This window comes from Alligator mississippiensis, chromosome 11 (assembly GCF_030867095.1).
Source record: "Alligator mississippiensis isolate rAllMis1 chromosome 11, rAllMis1, whole genome shotgun sequence".
In the NCBI taxonomy this organism is placed as follows: domain Eukaryota; kingdom Metazoa; phylum Chordata; order Crocodylia; family Alligatoridae; genus Alligator; species Alligator mississippiensis.
The window spans coordinates 27,851,430-27,869,492 of NC_081834.1; the positions used below are offsets into that span (position 1 = coordinate 27,851,430).

General features: G+C 48.7%; 2 protein-coding genes across 2 annotated transcripts; both read left to right on the plus strand.

Moving 5' to 3' along the window:
• The first annotated feature begins 1,278 nt into the window (after window positions 1–1,278).
• On the plus strand, window positions 1,279–5,931 carry LOC102559782 (zona pellucida sperm-binding protein 3). Its single transcript, XM_014606031.3, has 9 exons — window positions 1,279–1,725; window positions 2,026–2,144; window positions 2,224–2,327; window positions 4,105–4,282; window positions 4,364–4,484; window positions 4,587–4,678; window positions 4,802–4,941; window positions 5,098–5,223; window positions 5,754–5,931. Exons 1-9 carry the CDS (start codon window positions 1,336–1,338, stop codon window positions 5,897–5,899), a joined length of 1,416 nt encoding a protein of 471 aa, XP_014461517.1. The 5' UTR covers window positions 1,279–1,335; the 3' UTR covers window positions 5,900–5,931.
• A 4,386-nt stretch (window positions 5,932–10,317) lies between these two features.
• COMMD4 (COMM domain containing 4) lies at window positions 10,318–18,042 on the plus strand. Its single transcript, XM_014606033.3, has 8 exons — window positions 10,318–10,508; window positions 11,773–11,844; window positions 12,520–12,585; window positions 13,492–13,531; window positions 15,102–15,221; window positions 15,742–15,822; window positions 16,613–16,789; window positions 16,966–18,042. Exons 1-8 carry the CDS (start codon window positions 10,506–10,508, stop codon window positions 17,007–17,009), a joined length of 603 nt encoding a protein of 200 aa, XP_014461519.1. The 5' UTR covers window positions 10,318–10,505; the 3' UTR covers window positions 17,010–18,042.
• The last annotated feature ends 21 nt before the right edge of the window (window positions 18,043–18,063 follow it).

Genomic DNA, 18,063 nt, shown 5'->3' on the forward strand with positions numbered 1-18,063 from the left:
GAAAAAGACTGGATTTCTCCTTGCACACCTCAGCCAGCAGGACAAGGTAAAAGCCAAGTTCTCACTTCAGCTAGGTAGAGAATCCGGGGCAGGTTAGCTTAGACACAGATGTGTTAGCCATGAGGTGTGGATGAAACTCATCCATACACAGAGGTTTGGCACAAAGATTAAGCCCTGACTAGGTCCTAATGGGGGTCCTACTTGCTACACAAACTTAGTGCTGGCCCTCAGCATGAAAGAGAAATTTCCCTTTTCTGCCTTTCCAATCCACCCACCAAATCTTTTCCTGTTGGGGCTCATTATCTTCTGTGATTCTGTCTTCAACTCAGTGGGGAATGCTTGGGACCTCATGTCCTAGCAGAGGGAAGCCACAGCTAGGGTAGGTCTTCATAGGCAACGCATGTGCCCATCTCCAACCCTGAGAGAGAATGCCTGACCGCTAGAGACAACGCTTCAGTTCCAGCATGTGTCCCCTCCACATTGGGAGTGTCTTCTTTACTCACAGGACCATGGATGAGATTAACACAGAGAAGAAAACCCCAGTAAGACAAAGCTCTTTATTGCTAAGGAGCTGCGTGGAATTTATCCTAGCTCCAAGGTACTGAGCTCTGAGCATGAGGCCTCAGAAGTGTCAAGGAGTGTTATGATAGGAGGTTGCTTTTAGGAACACTGGCAGCGCCTGCTTCTCAGGCAGCACAGAAGCTCTCTCCAGCAAGAGGTCCCCACTACTCCAGTCTCCCAGTGGTAAAGCACCTCCAACTCAGCACTGACCAGCAGCCCTACCCCCTTACTGTCCTCTTTCAGCTCTGTTATGGTATCTATGCAATAAGAAGTTTTTGTCATCTTGAGCTCATCCCAAAATGAACAGAGTAACATTTGCTCAGCTGCCCTGCCTGTAAAGTAGAAAAAGAATCAGGCTAATAGTCTCTTAAGAACATGAGTTTAATCAGCAAACCAGGCACTGCCATTTTGGTACCACGCACTGTATCACCCCAGGACCATATACCCCTCCAGCACCAGCATCAAGGCTGACAAATGATACCTCTCATCCCCAGCCAAGACTTTTAGCTCTTAAATATCTGAAGCCCCTGAAGCATATTTGGCATTTCCCTAAACACAAAAGATCAATTGACACCTCCAGGTGGTAGTAATTTCCATTCATTATCTCCCCTTATCCCTGGGATCTGGACAGTGGGTGAAATTGGCCTCAGCTGCCTGTAGTCTAAGGCAAGGGTATTAATTAGTGGGGACAGGTGTGAGTGGTGCCAATTCCAGGGTATAAAAGGTTCCCAAGCAGTAACTTCCCTCAAGCTGGGGTTGCTGCACACAAGAAGGATGGGGGCCTCAGGCTGTCTGGAGTTAGTGGTCCTGTGCTGGGTGCTCAGTGGGGGAGTTTGCTACAACCCCTGGGATTTCTCTAGGAGTGACTCGGCTATCTGGAGGCCCCCATCCAGAGCTGATGCTTCTAGTTCCCAGTCCTCCCCCTGGGCTTGGGTTGATGCTTCACAAATAAGGGCTGTGCCCCTGCCACCGTCTGTCATGGTGCAGTGTAAAGAAGCTCAGATGGTGGTAACTGTACATAGGGATCTATTTGGGATAGGGCGGTTGATCAAAGCTGCTGACCTGAGTCTGGGCTCGGTTGCCTGCCAGTATGTGACCCTTAATGAAGTGGAGAATACAGTGACCTTTGCAGCAGGGCTTCAGGACTGTGGGAGTTCCTTGCAGGTAAGACTAGCCCAGGTCAGCCTGGAGACCCATGGGTTAGAACCCTGGTAACATCTTGTTTCCTTCATAGGCTTTCTCCTTGCTCCCTCTGGGTCCCTATTCCTAGCCTCCAGTCCTAGCCCTGTAAAGTCACTGAAGAGTTTTCTTCCTCAATGAAGCCCCTCACTCAGTCAGCCCCACTTCTGGGGCTCATGTATCAGTCAGACTTCACATAGTCACCTGGCTTTTGGTGCTCTCTAGGGAGAACTGTTGATGATATTCAGATATGCCTTAACTCTTTCCATGTCTGATCTTACCCAGATGACCCCAGACTCCTTGATCTATAGGACCAGCTTGAACTATACCCCCACCCCTGCTGGCAATGCAGTTATCTTGAGAACCAATCCTGCTGTGATTCCTATTGAATGTCACTATCCCAGGTGAGCTGAGTGCTCAGTTCCCTTTCTGCATATGCTCACTACTAACTAGACCTGGATCATCAATGGACCTCTCTTCCAGGAAGAAGAATGTGAGCAGCAAAGCTGTCAGGCCAACCTGGTCTCCTTTCCACTCCACTGTGTCTGCGGAAGAGAGACTCCATTTCTCTTTGCGCCTGATGAATGGTAGGTGAGACTATAATGGGTAAATTGAGATGCTTGGGGTTCTTCTGTGTCAAACCAGTAAGTGCTAACTATTCTAATCGCCTCCCATGTGAAGTGGAGAAGTACAGAAAATCTAAGAACTCCTGTAGACAGTATTAGATTACTAGATGCATATCCCTAGTTCTTGGGCAGTGAGCTACTAGTATTTCTTCCAGAGACTTCTATTATGTTGCTACTTCCTATCACTAAATGAAAATCAAGATACAAATGGTTTATGCAGCCTGTCTCTTACTGTTTTCCTTTGCAAGCTTCAGAAAAGCTATCTTTTTTTTTTTTAATCTTTTTTTTATTTATTTTTAATTTATTTTTCAAATGCCTCACCACTAGAACTTGGTGGCATAGAAAAATAACTCCAGACAAGTAAAACATAATGGAAAGTGAATCTTGTCAAACCAGCTTTTTGATGGGATTGCACAGGTGAATGATGTAAAGCATCTGTGTTCCTACATACCATGTTTTGTGGCATGACACGGTTTTTAAAAATACTTTGCATTAAGTGAAATCTAATGAGTACTTCATAGAGGAAATGAAAACCAACTTTGATGCAGTGGATGATAAGGAGATCAACAAAAAGACCTCTTTTTCTAGAAAGTCACCAAGAGTTTTCTGTCCTAGCTTCAGCTATTTTAAGGACAGAATCTTTGCTGGTAATGTCTGGGACTGGTGATGGGTACACCGTGGCTTACAATTTTTAGACTAAAAGAAGGGAGATTGGGGGTGAGGAATGTGTGGCATAAGACTTCAGGAGCTCTGCTTTCAAAGAAGAAACTATGACTTGACAGCTGTGCCCTTGCTTATACAGCACTTGATAACTGGAGGAGGGATAGGAGTGTTCAGCTTGGTGACTGTTTGTTTTTGTTTTTAAGTCTTCCAATGTTTGGAAGGTCAACTTTAGACAATTTGGCCTCTAAGATGCCACTGGCAGCAGTGAGTTTAAATTGCTCTCTCCTCAGTATGCTGCGTCCATGTTCAATCTCATCTAAAAATTCCATCTCCTTTTAAAGAGCTGCTTAATGCCAGCCTGGAAGCAGTCTGTTGGGCTTGTGCGCAGAGGGTCAGGCTGAATTATTTTATTATATATTTGGTCTTTGCCTTGTAATACAACCCCTCCCCTGTGTTGTTTACCACCCCTCCTTGATGCTGCTTTACAAGCCCTGCTCCCTAATGCGGAGCTGTAAGTATTAATGTAAGTTGAGTTCTTGCTTCAGCAGGCTGCTCATCTGGGGGGGATGGTCAGAAGGGATCTCTCCTGATGCAAGTGACCTGGAACATATTCAGGCCACTGCTTTTTCTTGTGCCTTGGAATGCCCTAGGCTGTTGCCTCACTGGATGGCATGGGGCAAGTGCTCTGAGGTAGTACAGAGAAATCCCCTCTGTACTACTATAAGGGGCATATTTCTACTATAAGGGGATTGGGGCATATTTCACTTGTGGATCAGCTGAGCTGATCTTGCTTAAGCAATTCCTTACCACTAGAGGGTCCTTGACTGTGTAGATCATATATTATCTATAGCCTGGATCCCAGAATGGGACAGCTGTTGAAATCAGGATACAAAACAAATTGGTGTTGGGGAGGGGGGTGCGTAACTAACTCAAGCTAATGCCAGCCCAACTAGATTGCATGCATCTTCCTCCACTTCTCTTCAGACTAAGAAGAAGAGGGGTTACATGAGGCTATTTCAGGAGAGCCCAACCCTGCCTGCTTATTTCCTCTGCTCATCATGCACTTCACTTCCAGATGACTGGAGTGCTGAGAGACCCTCCAATGGATTCCACCTGGGAGAAGCCATGCACATCCAAGCTGAGGTCACTACTGAGAACCACATGGCTCTGAGGCTCTTTGTGGACAGCTGTGTGGCTACCCTTACCCCAGACAAGAACTCCTCCCCCAGCTATGCCATTGTTGACTTCAATGGGTAAGAGCTCAGCTTGCTGCTTGGCAAGGATCACAACTCTGGCTGGGCTTTAAGCTAACACAGCTGCCTATCTATCTCTAGATGCCTTGTGGATGGGAGATCAGATGATACCACCTCAGCCTTCATATCCCCTAGGCCTAGGCAGGACACATTGCAGCTTGTGAGTGATGCATTCAAGTTTGCAGCAGATGCCAGGAACCTGGTAAGATCTCTGCTTCCTGACCCAAGTCTGGTCTCCAGGTGAAGAAGGGTGTTGGTGAGTGTCCCATGAGATGGTTCTAACCTTCCTATTCCATCTCCTCAGATCTATATTACCTGCCATCTGAAGGTCACTCCAGCTGACCAAGCTCCAGACCTCTTGAACAAGGCCTGTTCCTTCCGCAAAGCGGGCAACATGTAAGTAGCTGGGGAGATGAACACCCATAGGTGGGGCGTGAGGGGCAGCACAGGCTGGAAGAGCCCCTTGCTATAAGGGATTGTCACTTTTTTCCTTCTTTCCCACCTTCCTCTTGGTTCTAGCTGGTTTCCAGTGGAAGGCACCAGGGACATCTGCAGCTGCTGTAAAACTGGAAATTGTGGGTTGCTTGGATGGTCTAGGAGAGTCCACCCTCCCAGATGGCCAGTGAGGCACTTCCGGAGAGATGTGGCTTCCAAGCCTGGTAGGCTTTGATACTTTCTTCCTTTTTCTTTTCCCTGCCCCACAATTCTCCTGGAAAAGTGGGTCTGACCTTTTTTACCCCAAAAGTAATTGCATTGAGCCTCTTCCTCCTGGGATTGAAATGGCTACTACTAATTCTTGACTACCTCCAACACAGGTAACTCCTCCATGGTGGAAGCAGAATCTGACGTTGTGCTAGGGCCACTATATATCCTTGACGAATTTCAAGAGTCCAGGGATCTCTTCAAATATCAAATAGAAGTAGAAAAAGCATCAAAGAACGGTATGTAACTTATCTGTCTGCTATAGATTTCATACTCCTGTGGTAGCTAATTTTGGAACACTAACATCACACTGGCTGGTGAAAGCCCCCTCAAAAGACTGAAGGAATAAAATCTTGTAAGACTTGCTACATGAATCTGCCACTTGGAGATGGGGGGGGGGGGGGGTCCAGCAATGATAGCTAGACTTGGAGTAAAATTTCTTTTACCTTTTTTAAGCCCAGCATCTGGGCTGCCTTTAAAAACCCACTCATGGCCTAAGACTAGCCTCTAGTGAGAAGTACCCACTTGGTTCATCCATTTAACTTAACCACTTGCTGAATTGGGAGGGGGGGCCAGGTAGGAAGTTGTTTGCTATTCTACAAGCAACAACAGCTCTGCTATTTATCCTGGTATCTGCCCCCTAACCCCCTTCATGATATGATCTCTCTAGGACTCAGAAGTAAACTTGCCCATAACTAGGGATTTTTTTGGAGGATGGCTGGAAAAAATAGTTTGGTTCCTATTCTAACCACCCCACTTTCTTTCACAGGCATAGAAGAGATGGCTGGGTTGATTGTGGTAGCAGCTGCCATAATTCTGGCCTTCATCGTTCTGGGACTCATTTTCATATACAAAAGAACACGGCTAATCCAATGCAAGAGGTGTCATGTGCCTTTTACACTCTGTACAATGTAAAAAAATAAATAAATTCAGACCCATTTAATTTCTAATAAGAGGCAAGGCTCTTCATTTAGAAGGGGGAGGGGGATGGTGTGCAGGACAATGAAATATATCTTGTCCACAGGATAGCTGGTGCATCTTGGTGTCCTGACTGTGCTTAAGTCATTGTTCTTTTTAGCTCTAAGCAAACAAGCAAGATGCATCTTGAACTCCAAAGAAGAATCTTTCTCTAAACTAAGCTGTCTAGGTGGCAGCTGAAAGCATGATGGGGGGCCTTGACAGTGAGGAATCTTAAGGTTTTTTGGGGTTTCTTTTTTTTCCCCCAAGTGAAAGGCAGCTAAAACAAAAATGGTTCTCAAAAAGGTGGCTTGGGAGTACTTGTCTCTCATGTCTGCAAACTCAATGTTGTGCCCTGGTGGCTAGGACTAAGTTGGCCTGGCCAACCATAATGGACTAAATCTACTGCAAGTACCAGATGTGTGGAATTACAGGAAGAGGGACCAGGGTCAGGCAACAAATCTGGTTTTATGATGCTGAGGCCAAAACTGTGTAGCAGCTAGCCTTCTCCAATTGCCCCTTTTTCTTGGATCATAATTTTGGAGTGAAATACCATGTAAAGTGTCTTGCTTGGTGAATAGCTAGTAACTTGGCTGTTTTGACTTGGTGCCCTCATTTTGATAACTCCTTATCCCAAACTTCTGTAGACCAGAGAACTTAAGTAGGTTGGGGGGGGGGGGGTGTGTTTCAGTAGCTCAAGGGAAGAAATATATGGTTTCCTAATCCAGGAGGAACTTGGGGACAAAAATGAGGCTGGGTTAGTCCAGGTTGAAAATGGATCATGGGGAGAAGAAATAAAATGGTTGGAAAGTTCTATGTTGTGGTGGGTGGCTAAGTGAGGGTGGAAGAGTAGCAAGTTGATCTCATGCTAGGTTCCTTACCTACCTTGAGGCAAGGGGGATGGAAACATCCTCAAGAGGCTAATACCATACTCTGATCTGGGGGTGGGGTGGTAAGATGCCTTGCATTTTTTTTTTTTTTCCTTGCCCAACTATACAGTGAGCTAGGGCCTTCATGCTATCACTTTTACCTTCCAGTTTCCCTTCCTGCTAGACAAATGGCTAGCAGCATAATAAGTTTTATTATGTTATGAGGGAAGTGAGGAAGGAGCTAGTTACTGTTTCCTACAGCATTTCAAGTAGTGAACTCCTTTTTGCTCATGTGTACTCCTTGCAGTAGTAATGTGACCTATACATCCTCCCTATGAAGTTTATTTGGCTTAAGGAGAAACCTTTCACCAGAAACCCTCTGTTCCACATGCAAGCACTAACTTAAGACTGGATAGCATCAGAATACTTCTAGATTTCATAGACATTAAGGCTGGAAGGGACCTTGGAAGATCATTGAGTCCAGCCCCCCGCCCAAAGGGCAGGAAGTCAGCTGGGGTCATAGGATCCCAGCAAGATAAGCATCCAGTTTCATCTTGAAGGTGTTCAATGAAGGTGCTTAAACAACCTCCGGTGGCAGGCTGTTCCAGACCTTGGGGGCTCGGACAGTAAAGAAATTCTTCCTTATGTCCAGCCTGAAACGATCTTGTCGTAGTTTGTGACCATTTGACCTTGTCATCCCTTGGGGCACTCTGGTGAACAAACGTTCCCCCAGATACTGGTGGTCACCCCGATTAAACTTGTAGGTGGCCATCAAATCACCCCTGAGCCTGCGCTTATCCAGGCTAAAGAGCCCCAGGGCTCTCAGCCTGTCATTGTAGGGTCTGCTTCCCTGACCTCTGATCATGCAATGGCTCTTCTGGCCATTGCACTTTCCTTTCTAAGTCTAGCTACTTTTTTTTTTTTATGGTGTTTACTAGAGAGTGAGAGTGTCCTGAATACTTGTATCTTTTAGCTGCTGTCTGAGTGGCTACAACATACATACAGTAGAACGGGTATCGCAACTGAAATTGCAATCCTTTTTTAAGAATTGAACTTTTTTTAAAGGGCCTTTTTGCCACTGTTACCTCAGGATTCCCTTTACCAGAGACCCAACACCCCCCCACCCCAGGATTGACATACCTCACCCAATTTGGTATCAAGTGAACTTTATCAGTAACCCCTAGGCTTATTACAAGATAATTATCCTTGCAATGCAACCTGGCAAACAGTTCCTTGGACATTACAACAGTGACTTGGAGTGGTACCAGCCTCAGATCCTCTACTAGGTGTATGAGATGTTCATTTCTGGATTCCTTGTTGTTTGAACAAGAATTCCAAGGTTGCTCCTATCTCCCAAAGGTGGCAACAAAAATGCACACTATCTCTGTCTGTTACTTCTGTAACAATCTTATCTAAAAAGATGAGGTAAGAAATTTGAGGATTGGATGGTTCGGGACAAGGTACTCCAAGTCTATTCTGTTTTTTTTTGGTTCTCTTTCCCTTTTTTTAGGGAAACTACTGTACCTGGTTAGCCTACTATATCAATTGCAGCAGTCATTTTCTTTTCCCAGTGCCTTAAGGGACTCTACAATTTTAATTGCTTAATTTTGAGAAGGCTAAACATTATGCTAAGAGCCTGAGCATAACCAAGGGAAGGGGTGATGGCTCCTACCCTGGGGCTCTTTAAGAGGAGGCTTGACATTTACCTGGCTGGGGTTGTTTGAGCCCAGTTTTTTTTTTTTTTTTTTTTTTTTTTTCCTCTCCTGCCCCCAGCAGTGGGTCAGACTAGAAGATCTTCAAGGTCCCTTCCAACCCTACATCTGTAACTTGGTTTGCCTATTACAGTGATCAGCTGTTGACAGGCTAGTGAAAGGCCAGAGATGGTGATACGAACATGTGAAAGCTTAACATACAGCTTACTATCCCCCTTTCCCTTATTTCCCTAGCTTGCCTGTTATCAGGTGTTCACATTGCTATATTTTAAAAATGTACTTTGCTGCTCTTGCATCTGCTTGTCTCCCACCTGCTGCTAGTGCCAAGACAAACTGGGAGAGAAAATCAGAGTACGGGAAGAGGAATGGACTTATCTATGAGAAACGCCACCCCAGCAACCTGCCTGGTGCTGGGGAGGGAGTGGAGGCTAGTGATTAGAGCACTGAACTAAAACTTGGATCATCTGAGTTTTCCACTGGGCCCTGGGCTGCTCTGTGATAGCAGACAGTTCCCTCCTATTTGTTTCCATTGTAGTCTTCAGCAGCAGGCCTTTGTATATGTTCAGTACCTAGCACAACAGAGCTTTGTTCTTAACTGGAGCCTCTGAAGCAGCAGTTTTCAACCAGGGTGATGTGCAATATTAGCATTGTCAGGGGTGTGAACACCTACATATAGGTCACAAGGTAAACTCAGCAATGTTCATTAGGAATTCAGTGTCCAAAACATTTGGCCCTGTTACAGTCTTTCAGAGGTCTTTGCAACAGAATAATTAATATTTTTCCCATAACCAAGAAAGAAAATGCCAGTAATTAGTTTTCACGCTGAGGGGTGCCTGGAGTCTAAAAAGGTTAAAAACTGCTGCCTGAGATGCTACTGAAATATAAATAATAGTAAACACTAGCCTGTTTTAAAAAATCCATTTGGAAACAGAGCTGCTTGATTTGGCAGACTGTAAACGAGTACTGTAACTGAACGCAAGCACTAACGTGTTCTGAACCTCAGTTCCCCTATCTGTGCAACGTACCTGTCCCAAAGAGCTTATGCTCGAAACATGCCAAAGTTGGAGCAAAAATATGAGCTTTAGCAGGACTGAGGTTAGGGCTTCAATTTATTTTTCTCTGTGTATTTTGCTAATGCTGCTTTGAATGGGAGGAATATGAGCAAGGATTTATGTACCGCCCCTCACAGAAGCCTGTACTAAAAAAGAAATGGGAGAGGCTGGGCCCATAGAAGAATAGGCAATGGCAGAGCTGAACCCCCTTGCCCTAGATGAAACAGGTAGGAGTTTTGCCATTGACTTAGGGTGAAATCATGATCCTTTCAATGAGATTCAAACCCCAAGGTTATCATCTCATTCTTGGCAAAATGATGATAGGTCATGTTGGGGACCAGACCGGCTCCCCCACTAACTCCAGGCCTGCCGCTAGAGGAAAATGCATGAGACTTCAAGAGCCCATGGACACCCCCGTGCCCTGCCCCTGGTCTAGGTCGTTCCTAGAAGCCCGCGACCGGACCCTGCTCGCCCAGGAACCAGAGGTGTGGGTCCGTGGTGTGCACCAGCTGGACGAAGACCACCGTGCCTGGGTCAGCATTTTTTCCAGAATTTGGGGTGGGGGCCGGAGAAGCCTGTTTTCTCACTTTCCAAAGAATTACCCGCTCAGCGGCTGCTTTTACGCGGTAGCAAAGCCAGAGGCTGCTTGTTAAAAGGCCTCATTCAGACCCCTTTGTCACAAGCCTCCTGGACACCAGCCTTTCTATGAGAGTAGCAGCGCTTGTTTTAAGCAGGAATTGCTTCCTGTCCCGCAGGAACCCGAAAAGGCGACGGGAAGCCCCACGGCACAGCAGCCAGCAGCCTCCGCCGCACCACGCGCCGCCGCAGCTGCGCAGATGCTGCGGCGGCTGCGCGGGGCGGGGCCGGCGGAGGTCAGCTGACCGGCGCGGGGCGGGAGGTGTGGGCTGAGCCGGGCCGGGCGGCAGGCAGGATGGTGAGTGCGGGCTGCGGGCGCCGGGGCGCTGTGGGCGGGGCGCGGGGAGCTGGTGCGCGTGTGCCCGGGGGCCGCCTCCAGCCTGGGGTTGAGGGGACGCGGGGACGTGGCCGCGCCGCTGCCTTCCTCTGCCCTGCGGCCTGCGGAGCCGGGAGCGGGCCGGGGCAGGCGCCGCCCGCCCGCCCGGGGTGCTGCTGTGGGGGCTCCCGGGAGCTTCCTGCCGCCGCTCTCCGGGCGGGGCGGGGTACCGGCTCGGCCAGCCCGTGGCCTGCTGAGCTGGCCGCGCCTGTGTCCCCAAAGCAGGCGTAACAAGGGCCGAGGTGGCGGGCAGCGAGCGGGCAGCTTGCGTGTGAAGTGCGGAGGGGTTAACCCACCCGTGGATCTGCGGAGAAGCGGGGCAGGGCGCTGGGCCCTAGGCTTCCTTGCGCAGCTGCAGCAGGTGCGAGGGGCTCCCTCTGCCTGGGGGCTGCGCTCTTTACTGGTGTTTGCTGGCTAAAACCACCAAAGGACCGTGACCCAACTGGTGAAGATAGAAAAGGGGGAGGCAGAGGGCTGCCAGCCCTCCCAGATTGCCCAGGAGTCTCCTGGAATCAGCATTGATCTCCTGGTGACTACTGAAAGCAACCCGGGAGACTTTCGTAGGACATTATATTACATCATGTCGGAAAAAGAAATCTCCCAGAATAGCTTCAGTCAAAATTGGCAGCCCTAGAGGCAAGTCGCCTGTCCCTGTCCCTTCCTTAGTCTGCTGCTGTCAATCTTCCCCACCTTCTCCTTCTCCAGGAAGGACTCCAGCATGAACTCATCACTTACAGCTCTTGCCTCAAAGTCCCCCGGAGATGTGCTCCATTGTGCTAGGGCTGAGCATAGTTTTCCATTGCTGCCCCGGTAGCTGGCTCCAAATAACTACTGCCTCAGCATGTGTCTGGTTGTGCCTAGATCTCCGTAGAGTGAAAAGCTGGTGACTGGGATTTTGGGGAGGAGAATTACTTCTACTCCTGCATGCCAGCACTTCCCACAGTTTAGCAGGTAGCTCACCCAGAGGGGAACACTAGTAAAGTATCCAGAGAGGAGAGAAATCATGGGGCTTTCCCTTCTAGGGCAATGGGGAGAGGGCACAGCTAAAGGTGGGAAGTGGGAGGGCTTCCTTGCTCTGGTGAGAAGAGTTGAGCTGCTCTTCAAGGGGTACTTTGGCACTGGCTGACCTCCTACTGGGTCCCAACAGTATCATAGATTTCATGTCCATGCAATCTTCTCCTTCCAGAGGTTCCGGTTCTGTGGAGACTTGGACTGTCCCGACTGGGTCCTAGCAGAGATCAGCACCTTAGCTAAAATTGTTAAGTGCAAAAGCATTTTCTTTTTAATCTTTATTTCTGTGGTTCTTCCAGTTCTCATGTTGCCCAGCTATCAAAGCATATTTTTACTCTTTAAAAAAAAAAAAAAAAAAAATGGGGGAGATAGAAGGTCATATACTGTGAACCAGTAGGTTGCACCTACAGTGGTGGGGAAGTGCCAGTGCTACACCTAGAGTGGTGGGGAAGCCATGGGGACACTGTTGATGGGTCTTAGCACTGGGTATCTGGGCAAGGAAGCTGTGATCCCTCCCAGTCACAAGAGCAAACAGCCCAGGCTTTGTCCTATGGCCAGGGTGGCTTTCCACAGGTCAGAGGCAGGAGGCTCTGCTCTGTAAGTTGCACAGGTGCCTTTTGAACAGGTTTTGTTTAGGGGCTGGAGAGAGAAACTGATGCCACACAAGAGCTGCCTAGGACTGTTTTAGACTGATTGTTGTCTATGGAAATCCAGGGCACTTCATGTTTTAGATTGCAAAAAGGACAGTGGGACACAAAATTGTTAAATGGGTTCCTGGTGTGTGTGTGTGTGTGTGTGTGTGTACGTACTCATATACACTTTAAGGGGGGTGGCACAAAATTGTTAAATGGGTTCCTAGTGTGTGTGTCCGTCCGTCTGTCCTGAGGAGTGAAGTTCTCTTCTGTTGTTCTCTCTGTTCAAGTCCTCAGTGAAGCTGAAGCTGATCTGTGCCCAGGTGCTGAAGGACCTGCTGGGAGAGGGGATTGATGTAAGTTAATAACTTTCTTTCCAGTTGCTATTAGAGTTATAGATCTCCTCTCAGCCTAGCCCAGTCCCTAGCAAGAGGGAGTGTAGGGTAGATACAGCAGCCAGGGTAGGCAGCCAGGTCTTGTGGGGAGGGTGTTAGAGGGCCAGGAGCTCTGCCACTGACTAGCTGAGTGACCTCAAGCAAGTCATTTAAAACCTTTACCCCCTGTGTCCCTAACTGAGAAATAAAGCTAATGCCTTGCCCACTCAGCAGTGAGTAGGGCTGGATAATGGCCAAGTACTGCAATGTTAGAGCAAGGTTTATTATCTACTACCCTAAGGATATGTTATGTCCTGTTTTGTTTTGTTTTTTTCGTGTCCTCACTAGAGGAGTGGTGTGTGGCTGCTAGCATGGGTTCCCTTGAGATCCCTCAGCAAGAATCCTGGCTGCTGGCACAGAAGGGTGCTGCCACTGATCCTGAGTCTGTGCAGGAGAGGTGTGCAGTCAAACATGTGCCTGGTGCCCTGTGGGATTGACTAATCCTACCAGTTACGTGCAGCATGAGTCTGTTGATTTTGCAGCTAGTTGCAGCAGGAGCTGAGGGGACTGGAAGTTCTAGTCCCAGGACATTTTTTGACTTCCTGTACGGCCTGGGGCTAGTTAGAAGAAATCTAGTAGTTTCTTGTATTTTAGGGGCTGACTTGAGACCTCCTAGTCCTGTGCTTGCATGTGCACTCCTGACTCTCAGTGCTTTCAAAATCAAAGGACTGTTGTGACAGCATTGGCCTTAACGTGGGACTGCCTGCCTCATTTTACTTGGAGGGTGTTCAGGATTTGGTCAGTTAATGCCCAGAGGTGGTTATAAACACTGCTGGTAGCAGGGTTTCCTGGGGGCTGCTGAAGCTGAGTGTTGCTTTTCTCTTGCAGTATGAAAAGATCTTAAAGCTGACATCAGATGCCAAATTTGGTGAGTGGCCCTCACTCCTGTCTTTCCCAGAGCTGCTGTGGGTCTGTGGAATAGACTTCTGCAGCACTTTTCGTAAACTGGGTTTTTCCTGTTGGGGTTGTTCCTTTGTGCTTACAGCAAAGAGGCTTCTGCAGCTTGCTTGCGTGCAAACCTGGCCTTTGGCTGCCTCTAAGCTGCCCCCTTGTTCATCATAGAATGAACCTAGAAAATTTAGAGCTGGAAGAGACCCTCAGCAGGTTTTCTAGTTCAGCCTCCTGCTCAAGGCAGAATCGCCTCTCTCTAAACTAAACTGCACCATAGGCACCTCTGAGTAAAAACATTTCTCCTCTGGCTTTTCTGAGCCCCCAGGATTTATCAGGTGCATTTTCCTGAAGTGGTTCCCTCGGGATCATGGAGAGACACACTGAAGGCCTGGGGCAAAGGCATTAGAAACAAACTGTGCAGTCTTCTCCCTTGAGCAAGCCCAGGGTGTCTAGGATCTCCTCAGTATCCTTGTTTTTCTCCTGGGTGGAAGATGCTGTCAGTCAGTAGTCTGATGAAGTACTGCTTCTAACTCCAAAGACAGTCCTGGCTGTGGAGTTATGTAGGTCGTTCCTTGTGTAGAGAGGAATTGGCCTGTGCCTGCTTGTGATTATCATGGGAGCAATCAACTTGTCAGGCCCTGTCCACACACCTGAGGATCTGTCATTCCAGTCTGGAGGACCTGGCAAAATTACTGGGGCAGTTTAGAGGAAAGGGCTATGGTAGAGTGAATACAAAATGTCTAGTTGGGGTTACATTAGGTACCTGGCTCTGTCTGGCTTCCATTCCCTTGGGTACTGTATGTTTACAGTCTCATCCCTTGTGAGGTGGCTTCTTCCCTGCCTGATTTCAGCACAGTGTTTGGACCCTTGCTATTTATATTTTACCCCTGCCTGTTCTGTGTCTGTTTGCGTCCTAACCTGTTTAAGGTTCTTTAGACACTCGTGTTTGTGGCTGCAGCAGAGCCCACCCTTCACCCACTCCCTTTGCCCAGGGGTTGGTCCCCACATCTGACCCATATTAGTGGCATAAAAATTGCTGTACTGGGTCAGTCCAAAGGCCCTTCTAGCCCAGGACCCTATGTCCAGTACTGGTAAGTAATGGAAGCTTTAGAGGATGAGCATAAAAAATAAGTTAGTGATCCAACCCCTGCCCTACCTGCCCCATGCACCAGCAGTAGGGGCCATCCCTGGCTGTTGTGTTCAACATGTCCTGATGGACTTGTCCACCAGGGCTCCATCTAATCAGTTTGTTTTGTTTTTTTTTACCCGTTTTTACTGTTGGCTTCTGTTACATCCTTAGTGGCTATGGGTTCATGTGCTAATTATGGACAAGGTGCCCAGTGCATTTTGTTTGTGTGCCTTTTCGCTGTTGGCTCAGATGTCTGCTCATATATCCTCTCTAGTCTTGTGTAAATGAACTGGCCACGTCCATGGATGTTGAATTATGCATTGGTGAGGCAGATCCTTGCTAGCATCTGAGCGCTGCTTCCCAGAATGGAAGAGCTCACAGTGTAAACAGTCCCAAAAACAGCTCCTTGTCCCTCCAGAGTCTGGGGATGTGAAGGCCACGATCGCAGTGCTCAGCTTCATCCTCTCCAGTGCAGCCAAGCACAACGTAGACAGCGAGTCTTTGTCCAGCGAGCTGCAGCAGCTGGGGCTGCCCAAAGGTAGGGGAGACATCTCTTGGGTGCAGTGGCTTGGAGATCAGTAGCAGAACCTCTACTGCCTGATGCAGTATTAAGTAGAGGAGGCTGGGAAGTTCAGCTGGATGTGTTCCCCCTGTGCAACCCACCTCCACACCTGCTGTATAACCATGTCCCTCCACTGCGTGGTGTGTCCCACGTGCTGCTGGAGCAGCCAGTCCATTCCCCTCTGGGATGACTGCAGGTGGAGGAGGTGTCCCCCAACAAGGAGGAGATGGAGTTAGCTGAATCAACCAGTGTGAGGAGGCCTTGCAGTAGTAACTGGGCAGCCTTCTGATTAATATGTTCCTTATCAACACCTGTTGCTCTGTTATGGGCATCCTGCTGGATTCCCTCTGCCAAGCAGAGAAGCTGAGCTGTTTGCAGTCAGGATGTCTTGGGAGCTCAAAGGAGCTGGGGCTGGGCTATGTGGGGGCTGAGCTGGTCTTCAGCAGATGTGTGTCTTCTTGATTTCCCCACCCCCCAACTCCTCCTTCCCTTGTAGAACATGCCACGGGATTGTGCCGTTCCTATGAGGAGAAACAGAGTGCCCTGCAGGAAAGCCTCCGCACACGCAGCCTGAGATGTGAGTGTACCTGCTTTTTGCCAAGAGTGATGGGGCTGGCGCAGTTGTTCAGGAGGGGGATACGCTGACATCCTGTGCCCCTTTGAGTCTTTTGGTGAAACCCCAAGAGGAATTGCTCTAGCCTCTAGAGGTCCCTGGGAAGGGTCTGCTCCTTTGTGCTCTCTGAGGGAGGGTCAGTTTATTAAGGGCTGGAGCACATGCTCCCTGGCACAGGTAGCTGGGTTTTCAGCAACAAAAGTGTTGGACCAGAGACCCCTAATGTTGCCTCCTCATTGTGGGCTGAGACCTCATCAGCCCCATCCATTATGATCTGGTCCAGTTAACTTATAGGATGAGATCACAGAATGCAGCAGGAAATGGAGTCGGTGATCCACTTGGGGGCATCTTCTTCTCAGTGAGCACGGAGGGTGTTGGAAGCACTGTGTGTTCTCTCTCTTGGCCATAATGAGATTAGAGCTGGGTTCCCAAATGCTTGGACCCACAGGATGCTTTGCAACAAGGTAGAAAGCAGGAGCAAGCAGCTTACTAGCTGCATTACATCCATCTGACTCTTACTGGAGAGCTACCCTCTGCTGGCCTCAGTTTCCATGAAACTTCAGTTGGATGCTGCCATCTTTTTCTCCCAAGTCCAGTGGTGTTGCTGTGTGCTGCCAAGACCATAGCTGTGTTCCACACTAGAGGAGGCTGCATTTTTTAGGGTGGAAGAATCCCCCTGACAACTTTTGACAGGCTTTCCTGGGCAGAGAATTGCCAGAGCAGCCTGTGGAACTGGCTTTGCCTGTGTTCTCAGTGAATCAGCTGGACTCTGTGTCCTGGAGGGTGGATTACACGCTCAGCTCCAGCGAACTCCAGGAGGTCAACGAGCCACTCGTGCACCTGAAATTCAACGTGCGAGACCGGGACAGAGGAGTGACGGAGCCCATTGCCATGGCGGTGTCAGCAGAGAAGTTCCAAGTCCTGCTGGCAGGTGAGTAGGTGGCTGAAGCAGCACAGAAGCGCTTTCCTTGCTGCATGGCATATTCCTTTCTGTTCTGTGATAGTAGCTGGGGCAGACATTTGTTGAGGTATTCCCTTGTTTTGAGAAGTCCCTCCAGAGTGCTTGGACACCCCACTGCTATTGCCTCTCTGCTTTTCTGCTTTCAGAGCTGAAGCAGGCCCAAGCCCTGATGAAAACTCTCCATGGATGAGCTAAGAGAATGTGAGTGTGTGTGGAAGAACCCAGCTGATCCTGAAGCAGCCTGTAAAGCCTCTTGTGATGATGACTCACCTGAGAGAACCCCCTGCATCTCCTCAGCCAGATTGCATGAGCAGAGATGGGTGGGGGCACAGGGAGGGTCCTGGATTCTGTCCTCCTTTAGCAGGCTTTTGAAACGGGAAATTGTTGCTCTTGATGCTGATTACATTCTTCATGGCTCTTCTACTAGCACCCAGCTATCATCTCCATTTTGCCCACACGGCCAAGCTCTCTTCCTACGGCAGCTCCTCTTGTACCTCCACCAGCCATACTCCAGATCCACACCAGAGATCAGTTGCTTCCGTAGTGGCTAATGTGGTCTCCACCTTGAGGCCAGCTTCAGGCTATGGTAACACCAGTGAGTTGCCACCACAGTCCTACCTCCCTGTGGAGGGGCAGCTTCATACTACCCACACTACACTTGTGCCTGCTGGCTGGAGACTGGGTTCAGAGCTTAAAAGCTCTGAATTCCCATGCTTGGATCTTTACAGTGGTTCTGTTCCTGAAGAGCTGCAAGGGAAGGCTTTTTTGCACTTGTCTGAACTAACTGCTTTCAGTACTCCAGGTCAAGGACAAGGGCTGCTACTGTCTCCTTTGAGGCATGTGAGGTAACACTGGCTAAGCCAGTTCCCTGTCCCCTGGACTCTGCATGACCATCTGGGACTCCTGATGGAGATGTGAGAGGCAGGGGCTGTACAAACCACCCTCATACCCTGCAGTTGTTGGCTCATCTCTACTGCCTCTCCAGTCTATTCTTGCTTCTCCTTCTCTCTCTGATAACAAACAGCTCATCTCTACCCTTTCTGTCTCCCTTCAAAGCGCTCTCATCTTTCTGCTCTCCACTATGCCCTCTGCTTTGTCCAAGGAAGCTCAAGGTACTGGGGAAAGGATCAGCAAGAATGCACAGCTCTGGGTGACCCCTTACCATACAGCCAGTTCTTTATGTAATACTCCCTTGTTTTGTAATAAAATCGTGATAGGCTGGGCTTGGCAGAGGGCCAGTATTT